A 25,321-nucleotide genomic window follows, 5' to 3' on the forward strand; every position below is an offset into this window, starting at 1 on the left:
TTGCTCTGTTTGTGAGAGAGGAAATGATCATTCCAAGATCCTGATAATTACTGAAGCCAGAAATGTACTTCTAGCTACTCTAAATACTATTTTCAAGTTCTCACCTTGAGCATGGGTGCGATGCTCACTGCCTGATCTCCCCAACTGCAATCAGAATCCTCTCACTGAGTCTTTTTCACATGTTTCTCTTTCTTCTTAGGATCTTCTAGATATTATTGGAATGTGACTACAGAGAAAAATGTGCTTTTCTAACAACTTGGTTGTGGACATTTGATCAGACTGTGATTTCTGGAAATGCTACAACATGGCTTCATCTGGGAATGAGATAGAAAGATGGACTCACAGGCAAGGTGGCAGAATTGGAGAGCTGGTAGAGCCTGTGACCTCTCCTGAAAATGGTAATCGGCTTTCACCAGTGAAGTTGATCGGCAGTGTGGATCATCTCTTGCACCTCCCTGGAAGAGTAGACTCTGCTTACAGCTCTTTCTCAGGGGGATCAAATGTTCCCGAGTATCCCGCCCCATCGTGCTATGGTGAAAACTGCTGTTTGCCTCCAGAGCAGGTACCGTACATGGACTCAGAATATGTAAGAGGTATTTATAATCTCAGTGCAGCAAACGCTGACCTTAGATGCCTGCATCCATGCAAGGCACCAGACCTGAGCATCCATAACTCTCACAGCATGAGTCTCGCTGAACGCTGTGAAAGCACTTCTACCCGAGGGACTTTAAATCAGGGACCGCTGCCTCTGGCTGCACCTCCACCTTCTCCTCCCATGCGACTCGATAGCTATAAAGTCACTAGACACCTTGAAAACTCAAGAGGGAGACGCAACTCTGGAAGTCACAGTGAGTGTAGCGTGCAGCCAGCTCCTTGCGTGCAGGACAATCACCTAGCAGATAGGGACGTACCATGGAGTCAACGCAGGGATGAAATTACTGAGCAAGATATAGTGGCTGCTAGGAGAAAGACTCTGGAAAACAAGGGCCTTTCTTTTTGTGATTCTACAAATGAGGTACCTATATCAAAAATTCAGGGGCTAAAGACGGAGGAAAATGGAGAGTGGAGCCCATCCCAAAAACCTATAAAGAGAAGCAATCCACACATTTTCAGGAGACCTTCTTCATTCATTTTTCAAGAATATTTAAAGACTGACTCTGTGGCTAATGTCCCTAAAATACTTTCTGCTTGTAATTCAGTACATGCTTATAAAATTCCTGAAGAGATGAACTCCAGGTCCTATCACCCCGTGCATACCAACCCTAGCACTGTTAATGATACACAAGAAGACAAACAGTATCCCTGCAGTGTACGTAAGCCAACTTTCAGAGAAGCAGATCTGCAAAGCGCAGTGCCAGAACCCAGCCAACAGTGCCCACTCCGTGCCGAGTTGCATTCAGACTTGGATCAAGATGTGTTTGAGGAAAGTTGTGACTTAAAATATATGGAGAATGCTCTTCTAATTAAAAATGCTTCCAGGAAGCTGGATAGTTGTACAGATGAAAATCACTGCTATGACTCTGAAGGAAAAATTGGGATTGATGTTAGGGAACCACTCCTGAATCAGCAAGCCAAAATGCAGAGATCATCACTGTCCTACAGCTACGATACTGTAGAAGTGGAACACCCTCGCTGTGAGGAGTCAGATCAGGGAAATAAGCAATGCTATGACAATACTAACCAAATGTCTTTTTTCAGACCAAAGGAAGATTCCACATCTCAGTTTTTACATGAAGTCAAGAAAGAAAAACAGGCTAATAACAACAGTCCTGACCCTAGCACTCATCTAGAAGAAGAGGAGCCTCCTGTTCGGAAATATCAACCTGAATTTCAAAAACAGCTCTTAAGACCGCATCGGGATGATCTTGCTGGTGAACAAATAACCAGACAGACGACTCCCATGCTTTACTATCTTTCTGCGGGGAAAACCACCAACATCCTGCACCACAACAAGCTCACCCAATGTCAGGAGGACTCAGGGAGCTCACCAAAAGAATTTCCAGCAAGCAGCTACTCTGCCTCAGCACGGTGCCTAGAGAGACAAAGGGAAAGCAATCAGCTTCAAAGGACCAACCACCACCACCAGTGCAGTGCTGATGATCTCCTGCTCGAGACTGAAGATCTCATTCTCGGGAGTCCTGCTTCATCCACTGATGAGAGTTTCAAGAACGACTATAGAGAGAAACTTAAAGTGGCTCAGAAAAAGGTTCTGAGAGAAACCTCCTTTAAAAGAAAAGACTTACAGATGAGTTTGCCCATTAGACTCAGACAGAAACCCTCTAAAAGACCTTCAATTGAACACCTTAGGTCTTTCTCGTTATCCAGTGCAAGCGAGGATGCTAAACCTGTTCCTTGTTCCCCTTCTCATCTAGAATCCTTGGAAAGTTTCAGTAGAGATGAAGAAATTAAGAGGCCACAAACAGGTCGAATAGGGGGAAGGAAAAGGGTAACAAAGGAGCAAAAGAAACTGTGTTATTCTGAACCTGAGAAACTCGATCAGCTGGCAGATAAGGAAGTACCATGGAGTCAAGTCAGGGATGAAACCACTGAGCAAGATATAGTGGCAGCTAGGAGAAGGACTCTGGAAAACAGAGGGAGGGCACTTTCCAGTTCAAGTATCTCCAGGACAGAGCTGAAACAAATCCAGCATACTGCACTTATCGAATACATGGAACGAAAGATTAATCAAAGACCAGGTAGTTCACAACACCTCCCGCTGCATAAGCCACCCCTGCAGAAGAGGCTGTCGCATCCCAAATGGCCTCCTGGCAAGGTTTCCAATCCAAACGGGAGCAGGAAGGTGCAAAACAATGAGGTTTTCTGCCAAGTTTTCTCTAAAGAAAAATCGCCAGATGTTTTTCCTCCTTTGGCTTTTGTTCCACCGCTGAGCGTGACCAGCAGGTGCGATCCCAGCTCCGATGCTGCTGGTGCAGCGACCTTGAAGCACGACCCGTCTCCCAACGAAGCAGACGGGAGCTGCGCCGGCAAGTGTGCATCAGCTGAAAGTCTCCCGCAGGCAGAGGCTCCTGCATCTGGGAGAGCTCGCGAGAGATCAAAATCTACTCCTCCTTCCACACAGGTAAGAAAGATATTAAGATAGTAATTATTGATTGAGTCCAACTTATGACTATCTACCTGTTGTAGAGAACTGTGGGACTATTCACATGAAAAACTGTTGAACATCAAATGAGGAATTAAGACTTGATTGATTTTATTTTTTTTTGGCATGCAATAGAGAGATGATAGATGCAGAGGAGGACCCACATTTGCTTAATCTATAGGAAATGCTGTGTAGCTGTTTGAAAGCAAAATGCATGCTGTGGTTTGCAGTGTACATGAGAAATAATTTGGGGGATTTTGGGAGAAGCGCTACCAATTTTAACATGTTAAATATTTATGATTAACATATAATAATTCGTTACTCGAAAGTATTTTGTAAGAAAGCATTGCAGACAAACAAGGTGTTCTTTAACGTGAAAAGTTACAAGAGAATTGCGTAAGGATGGAAACTTGGTAACAGCTGACTGAAATGCGTATTTGGTCTGGGCAGAGTCATTTGTTACCGTTCAGCACGTGCCCAGGGAAAGGCAGGGAGGAAGAGGAGTGTCTGCTTCAAGGGGCACGCTGTGCAAGTGAGGGTCCCGTCCAGAGCTACAGAGGGGTGTGCGTAGGGTCTGGCACTCAGAAGACGCGTTTGTGGAGAACACGCGCTGTATGCAGGGTGACGCTGTTTGCGTTTCAGCAGTCACTGATGTTAACTACAGCAACTCCATTAGAGCACTATCCCAGAAAAAGTTTATAGAGAAATTTTTGTAAATGACCAACTTTTTTGGCTCCTGAATCTGAAGGACAGTAGCTGTCAATATTGTTGTCAAAGAGAATAAAGAAGATAAAAGGGTCAGAAAAACAAATAATTTAATGTACTACTAAAATTACCCAGCTGAAGAGGCTGATAAACTTCCACCAATGCTGCCTACTTTCTGAATTGTTATGAGAGTCAATGAGAGTATATATTTTGTCGTTAGCTGTTCTTTGGTTTTCTAGGAAAAAGAGATGGATGCTACCTAGGAAGACCATAATAGCAATTTCATTAATAAAAGAGATAGGCAAACTCAAAAATAAAAACCTTGGTGAACCTACTCAGAGATCTACTGTTGGCTTCCGTTTCTGGGGATAACAAAAACGGGAGTAAAATTAAACAGCTGCCTGGTCTGAAAGTGCTGGTTGTCCCAGTGTGCTGTTTTCATTTCCAGGACACTTACAGAAGTGCCGGTGGAGCAGCGGCACCGTCTCGGCGTTGCGAGAGCTGTCTCAGCACCCCCAGGTAAGGCTGCGAAGGCTGTGCCTAGGTAGAGCCTGTGTCCAAGGTGTGTGAACTCCAACGGCAGCCGTGGTTGCTTCTGTCCTTCCGTCTTGGGATCCTTCGGGTGCCGTATGGGAATATTCATCCGCTACGCTATTTGTTTCATTTTGGGGCAGTCTTTAAAATCATTTCTACTGTGTGGAGCAAAAGTGGAAAATGCAGAGTATACCTGAGCTGCTCTCCCTGCGGCAGCCGCTCTTCCTCAGATATCCGAGCTCACAGCTCCCTCATCTGAGCTCCGGCGAAAACAGCATCTGCAACAGCTCCAGTATGCCCAGTCTTGAAAGATATGTGTAATCACAGAGTGGTGTAGGTAGGGGCTTTTGGTGTGTTTTTTAAAGGAAAAAAATATTGTGCTGTTTACACATAGCTGACTAGAAAGTTTGTATTTAACTCTCGATACTGGTTTTGCTTGTTTGAGGAGGATTGGGGGAGGTTGGGAGATAGGAACTTTGCCTCAACAAGGCAGTGATACTGACACTTGCATAGTAATAGAATTTCCACTGTTTCAGTCATTCAAAAGGATCCAAAGGTTTCTGCGGGCTTGATTATCTTAGGAAAAAAATTGTATTTCTAGTAAGATTTTGAAGTTTTGCTTAGATTTCCTAGTTTAGCTAAAAGGCTTAGCAGGTCAGCATGAATGTCACTGGAAGTTCTGGACAAAACACTAACATCAGAAATGTATTTGATCATAGCTCTATAATATGTACTAAGTAATTAAAAGATGAGAAATCCAGAACTGGTTTCATTAGTAATTAATTTAGATTATAATCTTTGGGAAATAGCTGTAAGTACAGGTTTCATTCTGTTATAGTTGTATCTCATTTTTTCTCTTTGTTTTCCTCCACAAGAAAGTGCTGTTGAGCTGTGGTAGAAAATCCAGACTAGACTGAGCATGTTTGCAGTATTAATTACTCAAATAAAAGTCCCAGCTGGGACCAGCAGGAAGAGCAGGCTATGATCATTACCCACACTGACAGTGTCCATAGGTTAGTGGAAAAAAGCTTGAGAACATTATTATGCATATTTTGCATTCATTCAATTACACAATATAATTTTGAGGTAGTTTTCACTGATAATTATCCATTTTCTGTGATAACTGCTGCAGACAGTTTGTTTAGCCTACAAGCTGGTCCTACCCCCTCCCATTGCAATGAGGCCTGAGAATGAGTAAGAATAAGGCCCGGCAATGTTTGCGGTAGTTTTCTTAGGTGTCTCTGTATCTCTTCTTTTCATCATCTCTCACTCCATAAACGTTTGTCAACCCATGATCACAATATTGCATCATCATCACATTAATTTAGGTATTGCAGTACAGCACCACATTGCGATGCTGTGGTGTTTTGCAGGGGGTATTTCTAGCACCTTTTTGATGGAAAGGCTTTACCAGCATTAAGGGCATCACTAAATCACCAGAACCAGGTGGTTCAAGTCAAGGTCAAATGAGTTTTTTATTTTTAATTGCAGTGAAAAGGTGCACCTAATAAATAAGATATCTCTAAGTGACATCGTTAGTCATTATCTAGTACGAACTATGATTAAGCTTCCCTTTGCCAAGCTGACTTCATTTTTTTGATGGAAAGCTAAAGTGACTGTGTTAAAGCTGCAAAGCAGAGCTGGAAGAAGGGAAACTATGAGAGAAGAAGGAATTTCAGAAAGAGCAAGTCTTTCCTTCCTGAGCCACAGCATAGTTAGTTTGGCCACATGAAAAGCTCTGTATCTCGCCAGCGCCTACTTGAGCTGGGTAAGCACAGCTCAGCTGCCAACCAGCCACGCTCTCCACAGAGCCCCCACATCTGCGTCAGGAACCTGCCCAGACAAGCAACGGTTGGAGATAGTGTGGGGCTCGTGGGATTAAATATAATAGTCCAAGCATGTGGAAGCTTTCCTAGCACAACAGAGTCTGCTGGTATTTTCTTAAACCTGGAAACTATTCTCTGTGTGCGTATCTTCACTGGGGGTACTGCGGTCTCCACTGTTAGACATTAAGTCTCTTCATTGCGCTCCACTGCCCCAGTCTCTTTCAGGAGGAGAAAATGCCTACCTTCATATCTCCACGTATGGCTTAGGAAAGACTCGCACCATTCAGAGGGACAGGGTTAACTAGTACCTTTAGAATCATAGAATCATACAGGTTGGAAAAGACCTCTAAGATCATCGTGTCCAACCGTCAATCCAACACACCATGTCCACTAAACCATGTCCCTAAGGGCCTCATCTACACATCTTTTAAATACTTCCAGGGATGGTGACTCCACCACTTCCCTGGGCAGCCTGTTCCAAGGCCTGACCACTCTTTCAGTAAAGAAATTTCTCCTAAATTCCCTCCCTAGAGGAGGGAAGGACCGATTGCTGCAGTGCTTTTATATCTGACCTTAGAGAAAGAGCTAAACAAAGGTGGACAAAACCTGCAGTGAACTCTCTATGCCTGTTTTGAGGGGGAAAATGTTTGCTTTGTGCCTAAAACTCTGAAGCTCATATGTCAAGTTTACATAGTTATATCGGGGTTTATAAATCTTCCTTCCATCTAATCCCTCTAGCTTTCCTCTCTATTGTGTCCTCACAATCCTGTTAGGTTATGAAAATTTTTGCTAGAGATAAAAATTGGTTTGTTCATTCAGTCATGATTAATACAATAGTATTTATATATACAGATGCACTGACTATTTTCACAAGCAGTTACATGGATGTATGCATGAACATGGATATGGAAGATGGTCTACAGATACTCCAATCATCTTCTATTCACCAGTCCCTCTATATTCTTGCAAAATCTGGTCCAAAGTGTATTTTTAAATTACATATATCTACTTATTCTGTCATCATGAATGTAATTATTTATGCCCTGCAGACAGTAGCTTTTTCTATCAAAGTTTCTTCTGAGGTGTTGCATCAGAAAACTCAAAGCTCTGGGTCAGACATGCATTGGTCAACTCAAAAGTAGAAGTTTGATCTCAAAATGGTTAACTGAAAGGATTTAATAAAACTTTTACTTAAGTCTAATGGCCATTTCAAAACAGAAGGCTCAGATGAACAGTGTTTCCTCTGTGTGGGTATTCAGTTTGCCTAAAGAGAAGGAAGCATGTCTTCTCTAGATGTCTTCTCTAAGAAGGACTGAGAAGTGATGCACAGGAGACAGTGACGGCATAAACTGGTTCTCCCTCTTGGGCTGAGACATTCTCGCTGTAGAAATAAGAAGGTGTAAGGAACAAGACGCCGAAGGTTTGCCCTTTTGCAGTACAGTGACTGTGTTACAAGAGAGCTGGTGGAGGAAAACGCAAAGTGCAAATTGTCCTCCTGGTAGTGCCAGGTGGTGCCCAGAAGTGGCCTGAGAAAGTAAAGGTCTCTGCAAGCCCCGGTCCCCACAAGTGTCTCGTCCTGGCAGCAGCGTACTTTTCATCCACTTGTCAAACAGCATCAGTGTGACGTTTTAGGGCGCTTTTTACCACAGGTTTATTTCAGAAAACATGTATGTTGGTCATAATTAGAAAATGAGAAATTTAATGGGGATTCAAACATTGTGGAGTGGTGCAGCTAGACATTTTACATACTCCCTTTTTTCCCCAAGCAATATTAATAGGTATTATGGAATCTGAATTTAAAAATCTTTAATAAAAAGAGGAAGCTGGAAAGATAATGACAATGACCTGTAGCTGCTTAAACAGTCTGCAAAAATATCTATTGTAGAGGAAGTGTCTGATACAAAAGGAAGTGTCTTCTTTCTTATAGTTTCTGTGATCCTGAGAAAGATGGATGTAAGAATCATGAATATAAAGACAATGACATAATTGGACCTGCGTGTTGTCAGGATACTAAGGAGCTGACTCCCGAAACCTCTATTCCTATCCCAAGAAGTGGAAGCAAGGAAGATGCTCAGGTGGAGGAGGAATGCAGACCGAAATCTCTGAATGGCAATGCTTTAATAAAGTGTCCAGAGCAGCAGCCTGCACCTCCTCAGGAGCAAGTAACATACTGCCACGCATCGTTAGCTCAGCCTCACCACGGAGACGAAGATACAGCCAAAGGTTTAGTTGCAAAGGACACGTCTGTGCGCAATAGCCAAGGTGATATTTTCCCCGAGAGAGAGAGGAATCTGCCCAAAAGGAGACTGCAGTCTCCTGAAGACCAGCGATACGAGGAACTTGCTATGGAGATCATTGCCAAAGACAATTCTCTGGTTGATATTCTCATGCCTCATCCTGTTAGAAAAACTGCTCTAGACCTGATGGAGGGTCTTTTTCCTGTTAACATTTCCATGCTGGATAAATCACACAGAAAAAAGGGAGACATACAGCATGCACAGGAGAATAAGTAAGTAGATAAAACCAATTACCTGGTATTTTAAGCTATTTTAGTGTATGAATGTCATGTATATCCTAGTAGTAAGATGACTTGAGCATATTTTTTTATTTTTGTTTCATTAGCAAAATACTTTAGCTTTCTGATTTACATACCAAGAAATATCTGAGGCTATGGGTATATGACAGAAGAAATGTGGTTCAATGATACCTTATTAAAAGGGGCTGTGACAAACCCGGGCTGCAAATCTTTGGCTTTATATCTTTTAAAAACTTAGAAAAATTGCTTCTATGAGAAGAGAGGAGAGTGATTCTGAAGTCAAGATGCATAAAACCATGAACACAATGCTTGTGAACAAAACTCTGCGTGTTTGCCAAGGTGTTTATTTTCTGTTCCAACAGCAGGAAAAGTAGTAAAGATGCAACAGAAGAATGTCCTGTATCTGAACACAACTCCAAGCAAAGGAGCGAAGATCCTACCTCTAAGGGAAACCAAATCCTGAGTAGGAGCAGAGACAGCACAAACGACCTAGATGACATCACGTCTAAAAAAGTACGTAGATGACCATCAGAGGAACCACTGTTTCTTCATCATGTCAAGTTATTATTAATGTCACATATATTATTGTGGATATTTTTAGTCATTACTTTTATCCCAGTAATAACATTTCACAGATAACTTTGAAACCATTTTTGCCAGTAGGTGAAGTTCTGGCAAATTGGCATATTGATCATAAATTGTGATATTTAAATCCTGGTTTGATTCAGATCTCCTCCCACATACTTCTCTTCAGCAAGCCGTCAGGATGGGTTGTATCCGGAACAAGGATGCAGGGTTGGTTATACATTTCCTTGCAAGGCCAGCTCCTGTGCAGCAGTTGACTCACAATTTAACACTCAGATCTGATCTCAAAATCTGTAAAATTCATTACAACTGGCAGTCTAAATAAGAAATATTTTTTTACATGAGAGAACTGGCAGCGGTGTCTGTTCACTGCAGTGCCCTATTAATTTCCACACGTGCAGGGAACAGAGGTAGCTTGGTCATAGCTGGACTACGATAGAAATGCGGCAGCTTGGAAGAGCAATACGTAGCTTTGAAGAACTAGATAGTTGCTTTTTTGTTTTTTCTTGTTGAAACGTGGCCATGCTCCATCCCAGGTAATGACAATCTGCCTTCCTGAAACTCCTCCTGCTGTGCTTGTGGTGATATTTTTCGTTACCCTAAGCTAATAGGTTCTTCTCCCGCTCCAGTCTCGGGGCCTTTTTCCATATCAACATGTATCGCACGGTCTCCTCTGCTTGCTTCGCTACTCAGGCACTGTGGCTTGCTTGAATCACCCGTGGAACTGACTTTTTCTGTGCATATTATAAATGAAATTCTAGTCAGTTCTTGTAAAGCTTGGTAATAGAGCTGTGACTTCATGCTCATTTCTTAGAGCCTAACTGTGTGTCATCATGTTGTAATCTTTATTGCAGTTCACTTCTGACTGATTGGAAGCTCTCTGAGCTAGGGATTATATCACCAGTTAAGGCGATTACCAGTAATTTGCTTTTCAGAGTTTGAGAATTAAGCACAGCTTAGAAAACCTTTCTTTTTTTTCTTTTTCTTTCCTAGAGCTTAAAATTATTTTAAAAGTCCAAAATTTGGCAAAGGTGATGTGAGGAAAATCCATTCTCTAGGAACGATATGGATTCTCTTTGGCAATAACTGCTTTCTATGATTTTTTTCCCTTTGCAGCTGGAACTCATCTCCAGCCTCCGGTCAAAGCTGCAGACCCTGTGGGAGGAAAGGGAGCTCGTCCTCTCTGAAGCCAGGGAATGCGCCGAGCGAGGCGAGGAGCTGGAGGCAATGGTGCAGGACGTCTGCAAGCCCAATGAGTTTGAGCGCTACATGATGTTCATTGGCGACCTGGAGAAGGTTGTGAGCCTCTTGCTCTGCTTGTCCAGCCGCCTTGCCCGAGTCCAAAATGCCATGAGGAGGATCAATGGCAATACAGATGCTGAGGAGAAGGTGAGTGACAAGCGAGCAGGGTATTTAATTTGTTTTGTTCGCTTCTTTCCAGGTAGGGCTGTGCTCACCTCATTTGTCTAACAGCTCTAAAAGTTGTAAATTATAGATGACTCCCAACCAGCCGTTGCCCAGGCAGCGTTTAGTGCCACGTGACGGGCTGTGTCTCCCCGGCCGAAGCAGAGTGGACCTCTGGTGCGGACCACAGGTTCGCTGCTGGAGAACACAAGCGCAGAGCGAGCTCTGCAGCTGGGTGCTGGGGTGGCAGCAGCAGCAAAACCCTGAGAGGGGCCCGAGCCAGAGGGGTGGCCTTTGAACCCTCAGGCTGCTCCCTGTGGAGTAGCTCCAAACCTGTGCTTCAGAGGGTTTTTTGTTGTTTTGGTTTTGTTTTTTTTCCCCCACTGGTAATTTCAATGCAGTAATTACTGCCTTTGAAATCATATTTCACTTAATGGGCTTGTCTTAACAATAGCAAGCAGGAAGATGATGTGGTTGTGACTTGAGATAAAATTCCCTGTAGTTTAACTCAACTAGCCAGTTTTGCTGGAAAATTAGGAATTGTCTCATGTCACCAGGAAATCTTTTCAAGTCTGAAAAGTCTCTTTTTTGCTAGAGGAGATAAGCCAAATTTATCCCAGGAATGATGCTTTCCTGCTGTCCTTATCGCTTTTAGACATGTTTTTATCAATACAATACCTGCTGTTATCTCTAATTTGGAAATTAGAAAAGCTGGGATTTCCTGGAGCTGTGTGCTGCCGACCTGTAGCTCTAGAGGTTTATTGTAGTTCACATGCAGAAGGGCACCAAGAGAGTCCTGCCATGCAGTGTGATACAGAGGATCTACCTGCTCCGAAACATCAGTCGTGTTAACATTAATAATTTTGAGCAGTATTTCACGCTGACTTTGGCCAACAGACTTCGTGGATGGCAGGGGGGCTGCTGTTTCTTTAGTGTTGTGCTTATACTCTTCATAGTAAATAATTAAAATAATTTATTCAAGAATTTGAATAACATGCTCAATAAAGACTTGGTTATGTGCTAGCATTTGTACAACCATCTCCCAGTCACTGCAATTGCCCCAATGTTAGCAAAACCAGCAGTCTCGATCTTTGACTCCGTTTTTAGGGTGTCGATGGTGACCGTTGCTCTGTGGTATATTTATGGACACAGTCCTGAAACTGGACATTTTCCAGCAGTGCTATCCCTGTGAAAATCATTACAGCTGAAAGACAATTAGCTAAAATGTGAAAGGTATTAAAATCCTGTAGAACAGGCAAGGCTTGATTCTTGTGCGTTTGTTAAAAAGAAACCTTTGATGAACAGTTACTGTCTGCATCAAAGTTACTTTATCTCACGTACCTTTTAATAGAAGTCACACTATCATTTTAATATGACATTGGCACTCTGGCTACATGCAACTCCTAAAATGCAAAGGTATGTGCCTTAAAGAGCTTCTAATTGAATGAAAACGGATACAGGATGCTTTAAAATTACCAGAATGTTAAGTATATTGATTTTTTTTCCTGAGGGCAGCATGGAAGAAGTGAGCCTTGATGGGGTTTACTGGGTGTCTTTACCTTACAAGCCACAAGAATGAGTAATTCAATCGAGAAAAAAACTCATGTGGAACACAAAGGCCACAAGAGGAAGTAATTAAACTAAATCAACTGTGGCTTCCAAATGAAGATCTAGCGTCTGCCAGGAACGATGAGTTTTCATAGCGTGCTGCTTTGTTTTTTCATCCTATTAGCAATCGCTGAACGAACGGCACAAGCTCTTGTCTAGACAGCGGGAAGATGCAAAAGACCTGAAAGAGAATCTAGATCGCAGGGAAAGAGTGGTCTCTGGTATCCTTGCCAAATACCTGACTGATCAGCAGCTGCAGGACTACCGACGCTTTGTTCAAGTCAAGACCTCCTTGCTGATTGAACAGAAGGACCTCGAAGAGCAGATTAAATTTTTCGAAGAACAATTAGAAAATCTTGAGAAAAGCATCCCCCTCTAATACCCGCCAACAGACCATCCGTTTTTACACATCGTAATTTGTGACGTTTCCCTGGAAATCCCCATGCGCTCAGTGTGGTGAATTCTTGCAATTCTGTTAGTGTGATGGTATTGACAAGTGCTTAGATGCTCTGGAGATGCTGTAGGCACACGCTGGACGTGCCTTCCCCTTTGGACAGGCCAGCTGACAGCATCTTACAGTATGTAGCAGACTGCATTTTGGAAATGACCGATAGGATGTGTTGCTCCTATTAACTTGGCATGTATTTCCCCTTCTTGTTGTCTGTCCATCTGTTTCCAGATTGACATAATCTCAATAAAAGAACGATACAAATATTTTCCTCTTATGAGTGGGTTGAGTGTTTGAAATGGAAAAAGATGTAGGTGTTCAAATTTGAATTGGAGATTGCACAAAGCCACAGGAAATGTTGTGGACCATTTCAGTGAAACCCCTGCACTCGTTTCTACTGTTTATATGTATGGCACAGTAAAAATACACTGTAATAGAAGAAAATAGAATCATAGAATAGTTTGGACTGTTCACCCCCTCTGCTGTGGGCAGGGACATCTTCAACTAGAGCAGGTTGCTCAGAGCCCGGTCCAACCTGACCTTGGATGTTCCCAGGGAAGGGGCATCTACCACCTCTCGGGGCAACCTGTTTCACCACCATCATTGTAAAAAAATGTCTTCCTTATATCTAGCCTGAATCTACCCTCTTTTAGTTTAAAACCATTCCCCCTTGTCCTGTCGCAACAGGCCCTGCTGAAAAGTTTGTCCCCATCTTTCTTAGAAGCCCCCTTTAAGTACTAACAGGCCGCAATAAGGTCTCCCCAAAGGCTTCTCTTCTCCAGGCTGAATAACTCCAACTCCCTCAGCCTTTCTTCATAGGAGAGGCGTTCCACCCCCCTGATCATTTTCGTGGCCTCCTCTGGACCCGCTTCAACAGGTCCATGCCTTTCTTGTGCTGAGGGTTCTAGAGCTGGACGCAGCACTCGAGGTGGAGTCTCACCAGAGCAGCGTAGAGGGGCAGAATCACCTCCAAATATTTCTCCCCCAAAACCCCCTATTTTCTTTCTTGGCAGTTGCCATCCATGGGCCTTTCCTGGCTCTGCATAATCCCAGTAGACTCATTAGTAGTGGGTCTTATGAGGGCAGAAAAAAGGGTGGTCTTCATTGGCATCAAGAAGACCTGATCAGTGATGAAGCCAGCTTAAATGAACACTTTTGGGAATGATAAACTCTGAACTTATTCACAGTCATTTGCAAAGTCCTCGCTATGCTTTCGAAGTGTTTATTTTTCAAGCAGCACCTCCAGGGGGTTGTTTTTAAGTAGTTTTCAATTGTCAGCATGCACAAGGCGTGCTGAAAGTGGGGGGAAAGCTCTGCTGCAGAGTGAGGTAGATGGGACGAGTGGAGGAAATTATTTCATTTCAATGAGACTTTATATAAATCCCTTGGTAAAAATCTTTTAAATGTTGTGTGTTGAGTCAAACCAGTGATGATGTTGTACCTAAAATTCGAGTGTGTTTTGTTTGTTTTTAAGTATTCAGTGAGAGGAATATTCCATCTGAGCTACGTACCTAGACCATGAATAAGGCAGCTACTAATCGAACTCAGGTTTCTTCCACAGGTAAAATAGATGTTCATTGTTCCATGATGGTAGGCTATACGAGGAAATGTTTTATTAGCGGTGTGTGTCCTGACTACGCTATCATCACCACTGAGAGAAGCTGTCCCGTTCCTGAGGCATCTTCTCCTTTGGGATTGCATGAATGTTCAATAAACACACAGCCACGCAGGGTGGGGAATTGACATAGGTTTAGATTGATGGTTTGGGTTCGTTTTACCTCCGATCACGTTCTTCATCTCAGTTTACCCACCGGGCAACATGAATGAGCTGATCAAGAAATGACAGTGTACGAAAAGGAGACCACTGTATGCATTCTGTGTGAGCCAACGCTCCTGCCTGCTGAAAGAGGGCACCAAAGAGGGTACGTTGTGCTGCCCTTGGCCATGAGCAGATTGAGACCATGGCCTGGGAGTTACATGACTGCAATAAAGCACAAATAGCTTGCCAGACTCTGAGGTTGCCAGCTGCCCTGTATTTGCCTTCAGAACAAACGAGTGTATTATCAGGTGCTGTCCAGACTCCAACAAAGAAGCATTGTTCTGTTCTAAGTTTGCATATTTATGCAGAAGTACTCGTATCTATAGCCCTGCTCACATTTCAAGAGAAACAACGTAGTACCTGAGTAAGGCTGCAAAGACTTGGCATCAGAAGTCAGTTTTATGATGTGTACCAAGTATCAGTAAATGTATTTGCAAAAAAGTGTACAAGTGCGTGGTATATAGCAAAGAGTAGTTTAGTGAATATTAACATTTTATTCCAGTGATCTGAACAAAATAGATTGTGCTTAACGCTGAAAACACTGTTTCACTGGGCACAAGTAACTCCAGGAGTGCAGTGACCAAGCTGCTGTGTGTACTGTGGTTATTGCCATAATATGGGGGGAAAAATGGCCAGACACTGTAAATCCTGTGAGTAGATCTGCTCAGTGGTTCTCAAAAGGCCATAAATACAGGCTTTTAATATGTAAATCTGAAAGCTGCCTTTTGAAAATGGTCTTTAAAATAACAGAAGTGATGCTAATGGGATCAATGGAGAATTTAAAAAATATGAGCTATGTTAAATGAGCTATTTGCATTATTTGAGAAGCCTGACTTGAAGGTGCACTCTATTATTATTATTCCTAATTGAGGAAAATCCACCTGATTGGAAATAAATGTTTGATTATTGAAGCTAATGAATTTTTAAGGGAAAGAATGGGTCTACCCTGTTTAGTTTCGCTTGTCTTTTTGGTCTTTTGTGTCATGGGGAGGATGATTGCTGCTCCTACCACACCGGCATTCACAGGTATGCTTCAAAGAGCAACAGTTAGAAATAACTTTTAGTCTATTTTCCAAAAAGTCACATATCTGCGCTCCTTGTTACTTTGTTAGAACTGTGAATTTCAGGCAATGTGAAAAATGGATACAACGATAAGATCGAAACCTCTTCGCTGGCAAGCAGAAACCCCCTTTCCAAAGCACCGGCAGGTCTGGATTGTCAGGTGGGTCTTGATTTTGATACTGATCATTTGCTATCGATTTATTACCAGAGGCCAAGCCCAAGGTAATGGTGGTAGTTCACACTGGACCTAAGTCATGTGCAGCGTTCCTGGCACACCAACATACTAAGATGTGGGCTTTTAAAATCAGAGTCTGATGTGCAAATGCAAACAACGATTTAATCTGGTCCCATCTTAAGAGCTTTATAGAGGGTCCTTTTTAATAGCTAGGAGCAGCCCTGTGTACCTCTGAGACTGGTAAAAGGCTCTTTGGTTGCTCAAAATCACAGCCATTACCTGCAGGAGAAAGGGATGCTCTCTGTTCTTAGAGATGGGCTTGCATCTCCTTTTGGCAGCGTGGTGGCACTGAGGTGGCATGTGCTGGCTGAGAACTCCCTCTAGAGCGGCAACGCTCTTTCCTTCTTAGCCGCTGGGAGAGAGGACCACATCAGGCAGGTGCTGTCCGCATCCTCTGGGTGATCTTCTTGTCTTCACATCAGTTTAAATGAGTCACTTAAAATTCTTTCTCCGACATAGAGCTCGCAAACTGGGCTTGTTTGGGGGGCTTGCAGGACGCTGTCCCAGTGAGTGAGACCTTGGATCATCCTGCAGCTCAGCCAGTTTTACATAAGGTAAGTGTTCCGCTCTGGTCAGCTGTAGTCTTTGGAAGTACAGACTAAAGTCAAGAAATGGTTTAAATACCTGCTTTTGAATCCTATTTGGGGAAAAAAAAGAGGGGTTGCCTTTTTTTTAAGGCTTAGTATTTAAAACATTAATTACATCCCCATACCAATAACCATTGCTTATGTGGCAGCTTTTTCCCAATTTCAAATCATGCAGTTTAGCTGGTATTCCCTTAACTTTATTCTGGGGAATAACATGAGAAGACTTCATATTCCAACCTAAGCTGCCTGAAGAGCTCTGTAAACAGATTTCCTCCAGCCTTCCCAGGCTCTCCCCTCTCCTTCCACAGCAGCAACAGTGAGAACAAAACCCCAGGTACCTGCATGCATCTGCCATCGCTGCAGCGCGGAGGCAGCCGACCCCGGCCTCAGCCGGCACCGCTGCTGTTGAGTTCATGCAGCTCCCCGTTTCTTCTGCCTTCCTTGCCTCCCTCTTGGAGCGCAGAAGCCAAGATGGCCAGAAATGCAGATCACCTTCTTTTTACAGCACTGTGATCCCACGCTGCTCCAGACAGTTTTTTCTGACCCTATACAGGCAGAAGACAAATTTAACACCTGAGCTGTAAATAGCAGTAACTGGTGGTCGTCTTAGGGAAGCAGATCTTGCAAATGTAAGGATTATGGAAATGAAACCCTGTGCAGTGCATGTACATTATTACTATTAATACCATGACGTACTAGCCTTCCATTTGTGACTTCTCCAGCAATGATACGGAGTTGCCTCTGCCCAGCATGCGTTAGACTGGAGAAGCCTTAATGCTCTGCTCTTCCCAGCTGCTGCCCAGAGCCCTGGAAAGCTGTTGGCTTCCAGGAGCTTCAGGGCCTTGGCAGTTCACCAGTGCTGAGACCTGCTGAGCTACTTCTTATGCAAACAAAGTGTGTTGGGGGAATGTAAGGAATGAAGGAGGTCCCTGCTACCTGACCCTCTGGGGAGAGCAGGTAGGAAATCCCCGCTGCTGCCCAGCTGCAGGCAGCGGAATGCTTGGGAGTCTCCTGTTACAGCCTACAAGCCTAATACTTTCTTAACATCCCAGGTAGAAGGTAATGTGACCGCACCACCATGAGAGGACTGCTATCGGAGACCTGCGGTGAGCTGTCTGTATGAATTAATTACAGCCACATCCAGGAGAATGCAAAATCATAGTGCTGAGGAGAAGGAAGAAGGTAAAATAGGCAAAATATAAGAGCCTAGATCTCCCCCGTGGGGTGCCGGCTGCGGGGAGGCTGGTGGGGTTCCAGGAACGATCTCTGTAACTCATTTGGCCATCCACGCACAAGCAGTCTGGGGGAAGAAACTGCAGTAGCTTATGTTCTGCTAAGCAAAAGCAGGTGGGCCTGATTTCAGGATAAAAAGATCCTTTTTATTGCCTAGAGCCAGAGAGATGGGCAAGCATTACAGGTGAGGGGTAGAGCAAGTGGCCAGTGGAAGCAGGCAGTGCATCATGCCCATCTGACAGTGTCTTGGCAGCAATTGCAGGGATTTTAGACATTGCAGCTCATTTAGAGTTTGATTTAACACCCACTGCAATGTGTGGGAGTCACTGCTGGATCAGAAGCTGCTGTTTCAGCCTCTCAGGCACTAAATTGAAGGATTTAAATTTTTTTTTTTCTTTTAAACCCAGCCTCATTTTCTTCACTGGGGCATTATGCTGTGGGTCTTTTGCATGTGGAGCTAATTAAGGAATGGAGGGGTGCAGGGGTTAATGTAAATGTACTCTGCAAAAGATCTATTTGGTGCTTGTGAAAGCTGCATTTAATAAGTAGAAGGATGTTCTCTCTGCTTTGGGAATTCATGGCAACCGTCTGAATAAAATTTTAAAAATAAACTCAGAGCAGCAGTGCAAAGCTAATCTATGCCTGAAGGGAGCCCATGTATACATTAAAGAATCATCAGGCTGTAGGAGTCATGCAACCTCTGGGTTTCACAAAATGCACACAAGAAGCAGCACATGAATTTCACTGCTGAACGAAGAGAGGCATTAAACGTTATCAGAGAAACTCCAAAATGTCACATGAGCCTTGAAGCTGAGTCATCTCATAGATAAATCCACAGAGAGAAGATATGGCTGAACCGATAGTCTTGATTTAGAGAATAAGAGACACTTCTAAAAATGTGCACAAACGGGCAGGTGTCTTTCTAATGGCCTTCAGCCCACGATGTAAGAACAAGAACATCCCAAACTACCTCAAGAAGGAACCACTTGTGAAAAGATCCCTCCTGAGAGCCTAGCCCCATGACAGCTCCCGATGGGGTGGCTGGTGGCTCCAGCACCCCTTTCTGGGTCCAGCTGCTCCCTCCTGAGCACAAGGTCAGTGTCACCCAATGTCACAGCGGGAAGCACGAGCTGGTGGTAGGAGGAAAAGAGGTCTGAGTGATTCCCACTGGTGGGCAAAAGTCTCTAACAGAGAGCAGAGGTGCACGGACAGACGGCTGCTTGGAGAGGAGCGAGCTGGTCCAGCCCTGAGCTGACCCGAGCCTGGAGCAGAGCTGTCGTGCTTTGCTGCAAAGGGGGAAGCTACCGCAGGAGAGCGGTGGAAGAAAGTACAACACAAAAAACATGGTGAGAAAGTCTGTTTGTACCACGGCAGTTTGTCATTGTGACCGTATTGGTGAATCTTACTGGTGTGGCCGTGCTGAGACCATCTGCCGCACGCAGAAGTGCTGCTGATCACAGAGAGAACGACAGCACACCGCGCAGTGCACGGGTGACACATCACCACTGCCACGCTCCGTCTGAGCCCCACGGGAGCCTAAACGTCTCGGTATTTCTATGCCGTGGAGTGTGTCTTCCATGTGTTCCCCTCAACAGCTGCACACTCTTTAAAAATGCTGTTTATGGGGCAAAAGCTCATGGACTGTGGTCTCTGCGAGAGCATTTCTGGCAGTCGGGGATGCAGAAGCCCCCCCGTTCCCTGGACCACTCCGGTGTCAGGATGCTTTCAGCAGCGGGCGAGGACAACTGTGGTGCCTGGAGGCACTGGGCAGGGCCTGGCACCCCGATTCCGCGACCTTGTGTCAAGGGCTTGTGCATTTGGACGTTGTGTATTACTCACTGAAAATGAAGGTTATTTGGTTTGTGTCAGCGGTGAGCCCGCAGTGCCTGCTGCGCTTCTCAGCTGGGGTCTCTTACCCCATCTGGAGGGTCTCAAGGTGATGGGGATGGAGGTGGAGGAAGGAAACAGGATGAAGGGAATTCCTCCTGGGAAACGGTGGTTTGGCTTTGGCTGGAAACTTGTGCTCTCAGATGAAGAAAAAGAGTAACGCTCTACCTGGGGCAAAGACAGAGCAAAGTCCTACCCAGGCAGGGAAAGCTGAACACTGCCAGCATCATTTTTGTTGTGCTGTTGTGAAGTTTTTTCTTCACAAAAAGGGAAACAGACATAATAAAGTTGTGCTAATATTAACAGTACGGATCTATTTTGCCTGGGCTCAGAGGCAGATTATTGTTTCAATTTAAGATCGGAGCTTTTTTCATCACAGTAATAATTAAAAAAAAAAAACAACTGAATGTACTGAGCTGAAAGGATCCAGATTCTGCAGAGCAAACCTGCATGGACAGAGGCAGCGCAGCTTTGCCTGTGGACGGTGGCTGTAGCGAGGCTGGAGCTTTCCCAGCCCGGCCATGGCGGTGCTGGTCCGCACAGCACCTTGTCTTGCCGGTGCCGCTGAGGATTGCGACACAAACGAGCACGCTTTCAGCACACAGTGCAACGTCGTGGGCAGGGTTTGAGTGCGGCGTTATCACCACCACAGACCCTTTAAATCTGTCAGCCAGCAAAAGGAAGGATGCTGCGGCGGCCAGTCCAAACAGGATGAAGAAACTATGTGAAATGATGGGTGCGTGGCGAGACGCGAGGTGGGGGCTCGGGAGAGAAGCGGTTGGGTGCATCCTGTGTGTTTTTAGAGAAGTCGCCGAGGCTCGGGCTAGCTTAGGGGGTGTTACTGGCAGAGCTGCTGTGGTGAATCCTGTCCCAGCCCCTGTGCTGGGTAGATACACTCAGATTGGCCAGAAAATCTTATTTGCTGGTATGTTTTATTCCACTTGAGGAATGGTGCGAGTTCTACACAGAGAAACAGTCTTTCCCTTGTATAATCTGCATTTCTACCATAAGCATTTGTTGCTACATATTTACCCAAAAATGCTTTATGGTGCAATTGGCTTTTTTCTTTTTTGTTTTTCGTTTGGGTTTTTTTTTGTTTTTCTTTTTAAATGTCCCTTTCGGGGCAGTGGGTAGGACCAGACTGCTTCCGATGGGGGCTGCACTGCGTGCTTCTACAGCAGGTTTGTATTAGAAATCTTCGCAGGTGTAACGGTGTTGATCAGGGGAATGAGTTTGGTGAGAGCAGTTTATCTATCTCTAAATGCTTTTTTTGAACTAGTCTAGGTTATTTGGCAAGGACACTCTGCAGGCAGCTGCATCGCCATTAGAAAGTGTCTCCTGATGGGACTTTTCTGGCAGTTCACTCCAGTAGGTGACCAGCCACCATCGTTCAACGACCAGCACTTGGTGATGGTTCGGTTGCACACGCAGTATAAGGGCTAGATGTGCTTAATGATTTGCTTTGTCTTATAAATTAGTGAAATAAACCTTGGAACTGTAATAGAAAATGAATGTTCCTCATTATGATGCAGAGCTTTTGAGCTGCGTTGTCCTGCTCGGTCCCTGTTCTCCCCCTGCAACAAACACCGTGCTGTTCGTGCCCATGCTACGTGCTGGCCAAGTCCCTCTTAATTTGGGGGCTCCCACATTAGTACAAATCACTGAGAAGAGCAAAAACTGCCATGTTGCCATTTTACTCAGATTAATATGCAAATCAGGAGGCAAATGCATCTAAGGAATGTAGGTCACGGTGGAAACGTGCAGAGTGGCAGGAGAAGGGACGAGCAATGGGGAATGGGGACTGTCTCGAAATGTCTCCTCTGCTTTCAGCCGGTGTTTGCAACTCCCGTTGGGTCTGTTGCAGTTATTCAGTGACTCTTCCGCTGGACCTTGGTTTTGCAATGAAGCCGAAATCTCATAAAGACTCCTCTGCAGGAGCGGCGTTTCCCGGGGCTTTCGTAGAACAAGTGTTTCTATGGGGCACTCACAAGTGAATGGAAACGGCCAAAAAACTATTTGAGCCTGACCACGGCCGCACTGCCTCACGCTGCTCAAACAGCCACATCCGGGAGGACAAAGTCTGTCCCTTTCTGTAGAAACACGGCTCGAAGCTCGTTTGCAAACCTCTTCAGCGCAGGTTTTTGAGCTGATATTCTTCAGAACAAAATGTGCCGAGCAATGGACGAATCGAGTTATCTTTAGAAAGGCGGACTGAACCAGGGTCAGACAAACATTAGCTTTGCTGATCTCTGATGCTGCTAAACTAAAATCTGAGCCAGTTTTATTTGCGTAGGCACTCCACTGAATGCGAAGCATTCACAGGTTGCGGATGACGCTGCTCGTGCTGCTTAGAGGTCTAAAAAAATTATCTTGATTTCGATTTGGAATATCAGTACTAACTGTGTGCTTTAAAGAAGTGATCAAGGTGATTATCTCCATTTTATAGCAGGAAAACTGAGACATGGCAAGTAGGCAGGCTAGTAACCCAGGCAAAATACAACCCCGAGCTCCTGAATCTTGGTCTTGTGCCTTATCTGCACCTTCCATCGCCAGCCTTCCGCAGCTGCCAGCCTTCCCCACCACGTAAGCCATCTCCATGGGGCAGGAGCGGAGCCCAGGGGGCTAGGGTTTTTTAGTTTTATCCTTTCCTGCAATCAGCTTTGATGGTGCAGAAGGCAGCTCCCGGCTCTGGGCTGGGCCAGAGGTTCAAAAGGCTGCTTGCCCAGCCCGTGGCACACACTGCCGCACAGCCTCTGCCCCGAGCCTCCTCCCCTCGGCTCTGTCGCTTGTGAAAGCATCCTGGCTAAACTTAACAGCTCTTGTTCATTCACGTCAAAATCCTACTGCGTTCAGCCAGATTTGGGCTTGACACAGTGAAATTAAGGAGAATCTATCAAGCTGAGGGATTCGTAAAACAGTCCTAGCCTTAGTCTCTGCCAGGAAAACACTCCCATGATCATCCTACAGTGTCCCTTCCAGAGTGTAAACGGCCACATAAGAAACCAAAACCCAGAAAGGCCGACAGACTGGTTCTACTTCAAACTAAAAGCAATATATATTCTTTTAAGATTACAGCAGTGCATTCTCAATACCTCTCAGTATTTGTTTGCACCTGAAGTCGCACAGCACTGGGTATACTAATCACAGCCTGCCTAAATACTATCTTTTCCTTAATCTGCTCAACAAGGAGGAGGAATGAGCTGAGTCACTGCACAAACTTGTTGGCAGAGCTTGGCCCACCCCACCCACAGCACCCGACCTTGCGAGCTCCCCACCTTTGTGTTGCAACCTTCCTACCAAGCCTCCGAGCACCTCCCCAGGGAATGCTGTAAGGATGAGAGCTCTGTTGTTGCTGGGCATTTTTCCATCACACTAGCTCATCGCTGTGATGCCTCCGAGGAAGGAGTAGTGCAGAATTTCCTTGATGATACATGTTGCAATGAAGCCTTATCTCAGCCGTGACTTCTTGCTTTTCCTTTGACACAATAATACAGGAGCAACGAAACCTTCTCCCTACTTTCCTTACGGTGAAGTCATAACCACGCTTTACAGGTTGGTTGGTTGTTTTTTTTAAACAGAAAACACTTCATCCTTGAACTTTGCCTCCGACTCAAGTAGGTTTTACTCAGAATTAGCACTAAAAATTCAGCTATGTGATCTGAATAGGTATCAAGCATATATCCATAACTAATGAACAAACTTCCCAATAAGATGGAATCAAACTGGAGAGTGTTTCCAATTCACACAGAAACAGAACGGTTTTACCAGGCAGCATCAGTTCTGCCAGCGCCTCAGACGCAACACGAACGCACACACATGCTTCTGTGGTTTCAGGAAATACAGAAAAAAAGTGTTTAATGTCAGTGAACTTGGAAAGACTTTTTAAAACACAGCGGCAGACTTTTTTTTTTCTTGGAACTCTGTGAGCTGACACAGTGCAGCACAAATCAAGGTTTCAAATGACCATGCTGGTCAATGGTCACACCAACAGCTAAGGTGCAAATAGGACTTTCTTTTTTTTTAAGCCCTACTCCAGATATAGAAGTCATGAGGTGCTTGATCATTAATGCTTGTTTAACAACTTAATTAGTTCAATACGGAAGCAGACTGATGCAGAATAATCCAGTCTCTTCTGAGAGCAGGTGGATCAGACCCCTCTGCAATCGCTGATTACGCTCCCAACGACTGTCACCAATGCCAGGGACTTCAGGGAGAACGTTTTAAAGTAAAAGAGGGCAGTGCCTCCACCTTCAGCACAGTCCTACAGCATTCCTCGCATTTGGGAGAAGCCAATTACAGCCAATTAGATGTACTAGGCTTCATTCGAGGCTGAAAAAAAACATTCCTGAAGTCACTGACTTGGAAAGAAAAGCAAAGCATGCAAACAAGTGATTCTGTACGGAAACCGAAACACCTGATGGGGCTGAAAAGCAGAGCAAGCGCAGTATTGCCATCACCTTCATCACCTCTGAATTATACACGTTAGTTATGTTTTTAGAGAAAACGTGATGGTTTAGCAGACTGGCCCCAGGAGACAGACAGTTTCTGTTCTTAGTTCTGCCTCTTCACATTAACTTTAACCAAATAGTAATTAAAAAAATAATAATCTCACTGCAAGTATATTACTTAACCTGCAGTTAGCATGCTTTTTGGAGCTACGTGTAGTTCTATATATATAGAACAATTATGTTTATAATATAAAAGAAGACGACGACTTAGTTTTAGGTCAATGATTCATGCTGTTGAGATAAACATTGCTTAAGAGGTCATGCAGACATTCTATCATGAAACACCTAACATAACATAAAGCCCAATTTTTATAAATATTTATTGTAAATAGGTCAAAATCAAAGGCCAAGTTTTAAATAAAAAGAATCAGACATACGAGCCTAACTTTGTTTCCAGTTGGCTACTCAGAAACTCTGCAGGATCCAATTTGCAGTTTTTCAGTTCAGTTTTTCACTATCAAATATCAACAAGGCTTTTATTCAGACTAAGTGATTGAACTATAGTCAAGTTTAAATGTTCACAGTACCATCAAGACACGTGGTTAGTACCGCATAGTTAAGAAGTCTTTCAGGAAGAGGAAAAAAAAAATTTAAAATGCTAACCTAGCTTTCACATTGAGGTAGACAGGTCATGGCGACTTGAGTGCTGGGGTTGTTTTTTTTATTTTTTTAAATCTGTTCATCTAATAAAATGCTTTAGGCAACAATTGAGATATGTTAGTATTTCTGATAGCGAGAAACTTTGTTTTGAAAAAGTACACAATTTTTTTTAATAGAAATATTCCTCTTCGGTTACCAAAATAATCTGAAACATCATAGAAAACTATGCATCTTTCCTCCAATAATTTAAGCCTGCTATATAACAAGCCATGTTGAAGTAGCCAGCTACCAGCTTGCTGTTCACAGTGTAGAATATGCAATTCTTGACCTTCTGCTCTCCAGCCAAGGAACACAGATCAAGAAGGCTGTACCTTAAGCATTTTAACCTGTCTACACACACAGAGGTTGTTTTGGTTTTTCAACCATTAAGTATGAAGTTTGCAGTCGGTACATCAGCACGACGGTACATACAGCATTTATAACACTCCCTGGCAGCTCCCTTTCCACAGGCGTCTGTGAGCCGGGTTTCATCCGGTGGCCTTTGGAGCCAGAGCCTATCACTGATTTAGCTAAACATCCAAAAAGACAGACACGGAGAGAAGAAATCCAAGCTGCTTCTGTGAGAGAAAATCAAGATGCCAGTC

General features: G+C 44.1%; 1 protein-coding gene across 1 annotated transcript; it reads left to right on the forward strand.

The window, feature by feature from the left end:
- The first annotated feature begins 239 nt into the window (after positions 1 to 239).
- On the forward strand, positions 240 to 13,011 carry SHROOM1 (shroom family member 1). Its single transcript, XM_075164500.1, has 6 exons — positions 240 to 3,079; positions 4,254 to 4,324; positions 8,093 to 8,674; positions 9,064 to 9,214; positions 10,403 to 10,675; positions 12,423 to 13,011. Exons 1-6 carry the CDS (start codon positions 305 to 307, stop codon positions 12,675 to 12,677), a joined length of 4,107 nt encoding a protein of 1,368 aa, XP_075020601.1. The 5' UTR covers positions 240 to 304; the 3' UTR covers positions 12,678 to 13,011.
- The last annotated feature ends 12,310 nt before the right edge of the window (positions 13,012 to 25,321 follow it).

Source organism: Calonectris borealis, chromosome 15 (assembly GCF_964195595.1).
Source record: "Calonectris borealis chromosome 15, bCalBor7.hap1.2, whole genome shotgun sequence".
In the NCBI taxonomy this organism is placed as follows: domain Eukaryota; kingdom Metazoa; phylum Chordata; class Aves; order Procellariiformes; family Procellariidae; genus Calonectris; species Calonectris borealis.

What these genes read in the sequence shown, in the direction of transcription:
- SHROOM1 (XM_075164500.1), top strand. Translation starts at nt 305, where the DNA reads ATGGCTTCATCTGGGAATGAGATAGAAAGATGGACTCACAGGCAAGGT. An exon ending in CTACTCCTCCTTCCACACAG is followed by an intron (nt 3,080 to 4,253) that starts GTAAGAAAGATA and finishes TTTCATTTCCAG; the next exon opens with GACACTTACAGAAGTGCCGG. An exon ending in CAGCATGCACAGGAGAATAA is followed by an intron (nt 8,675 to 9,063) that starts GTAAGTAGATAA and finishes CTGTTCCAACAG; the next exon opens with CAGGAAAAGTAGTAAAGATG.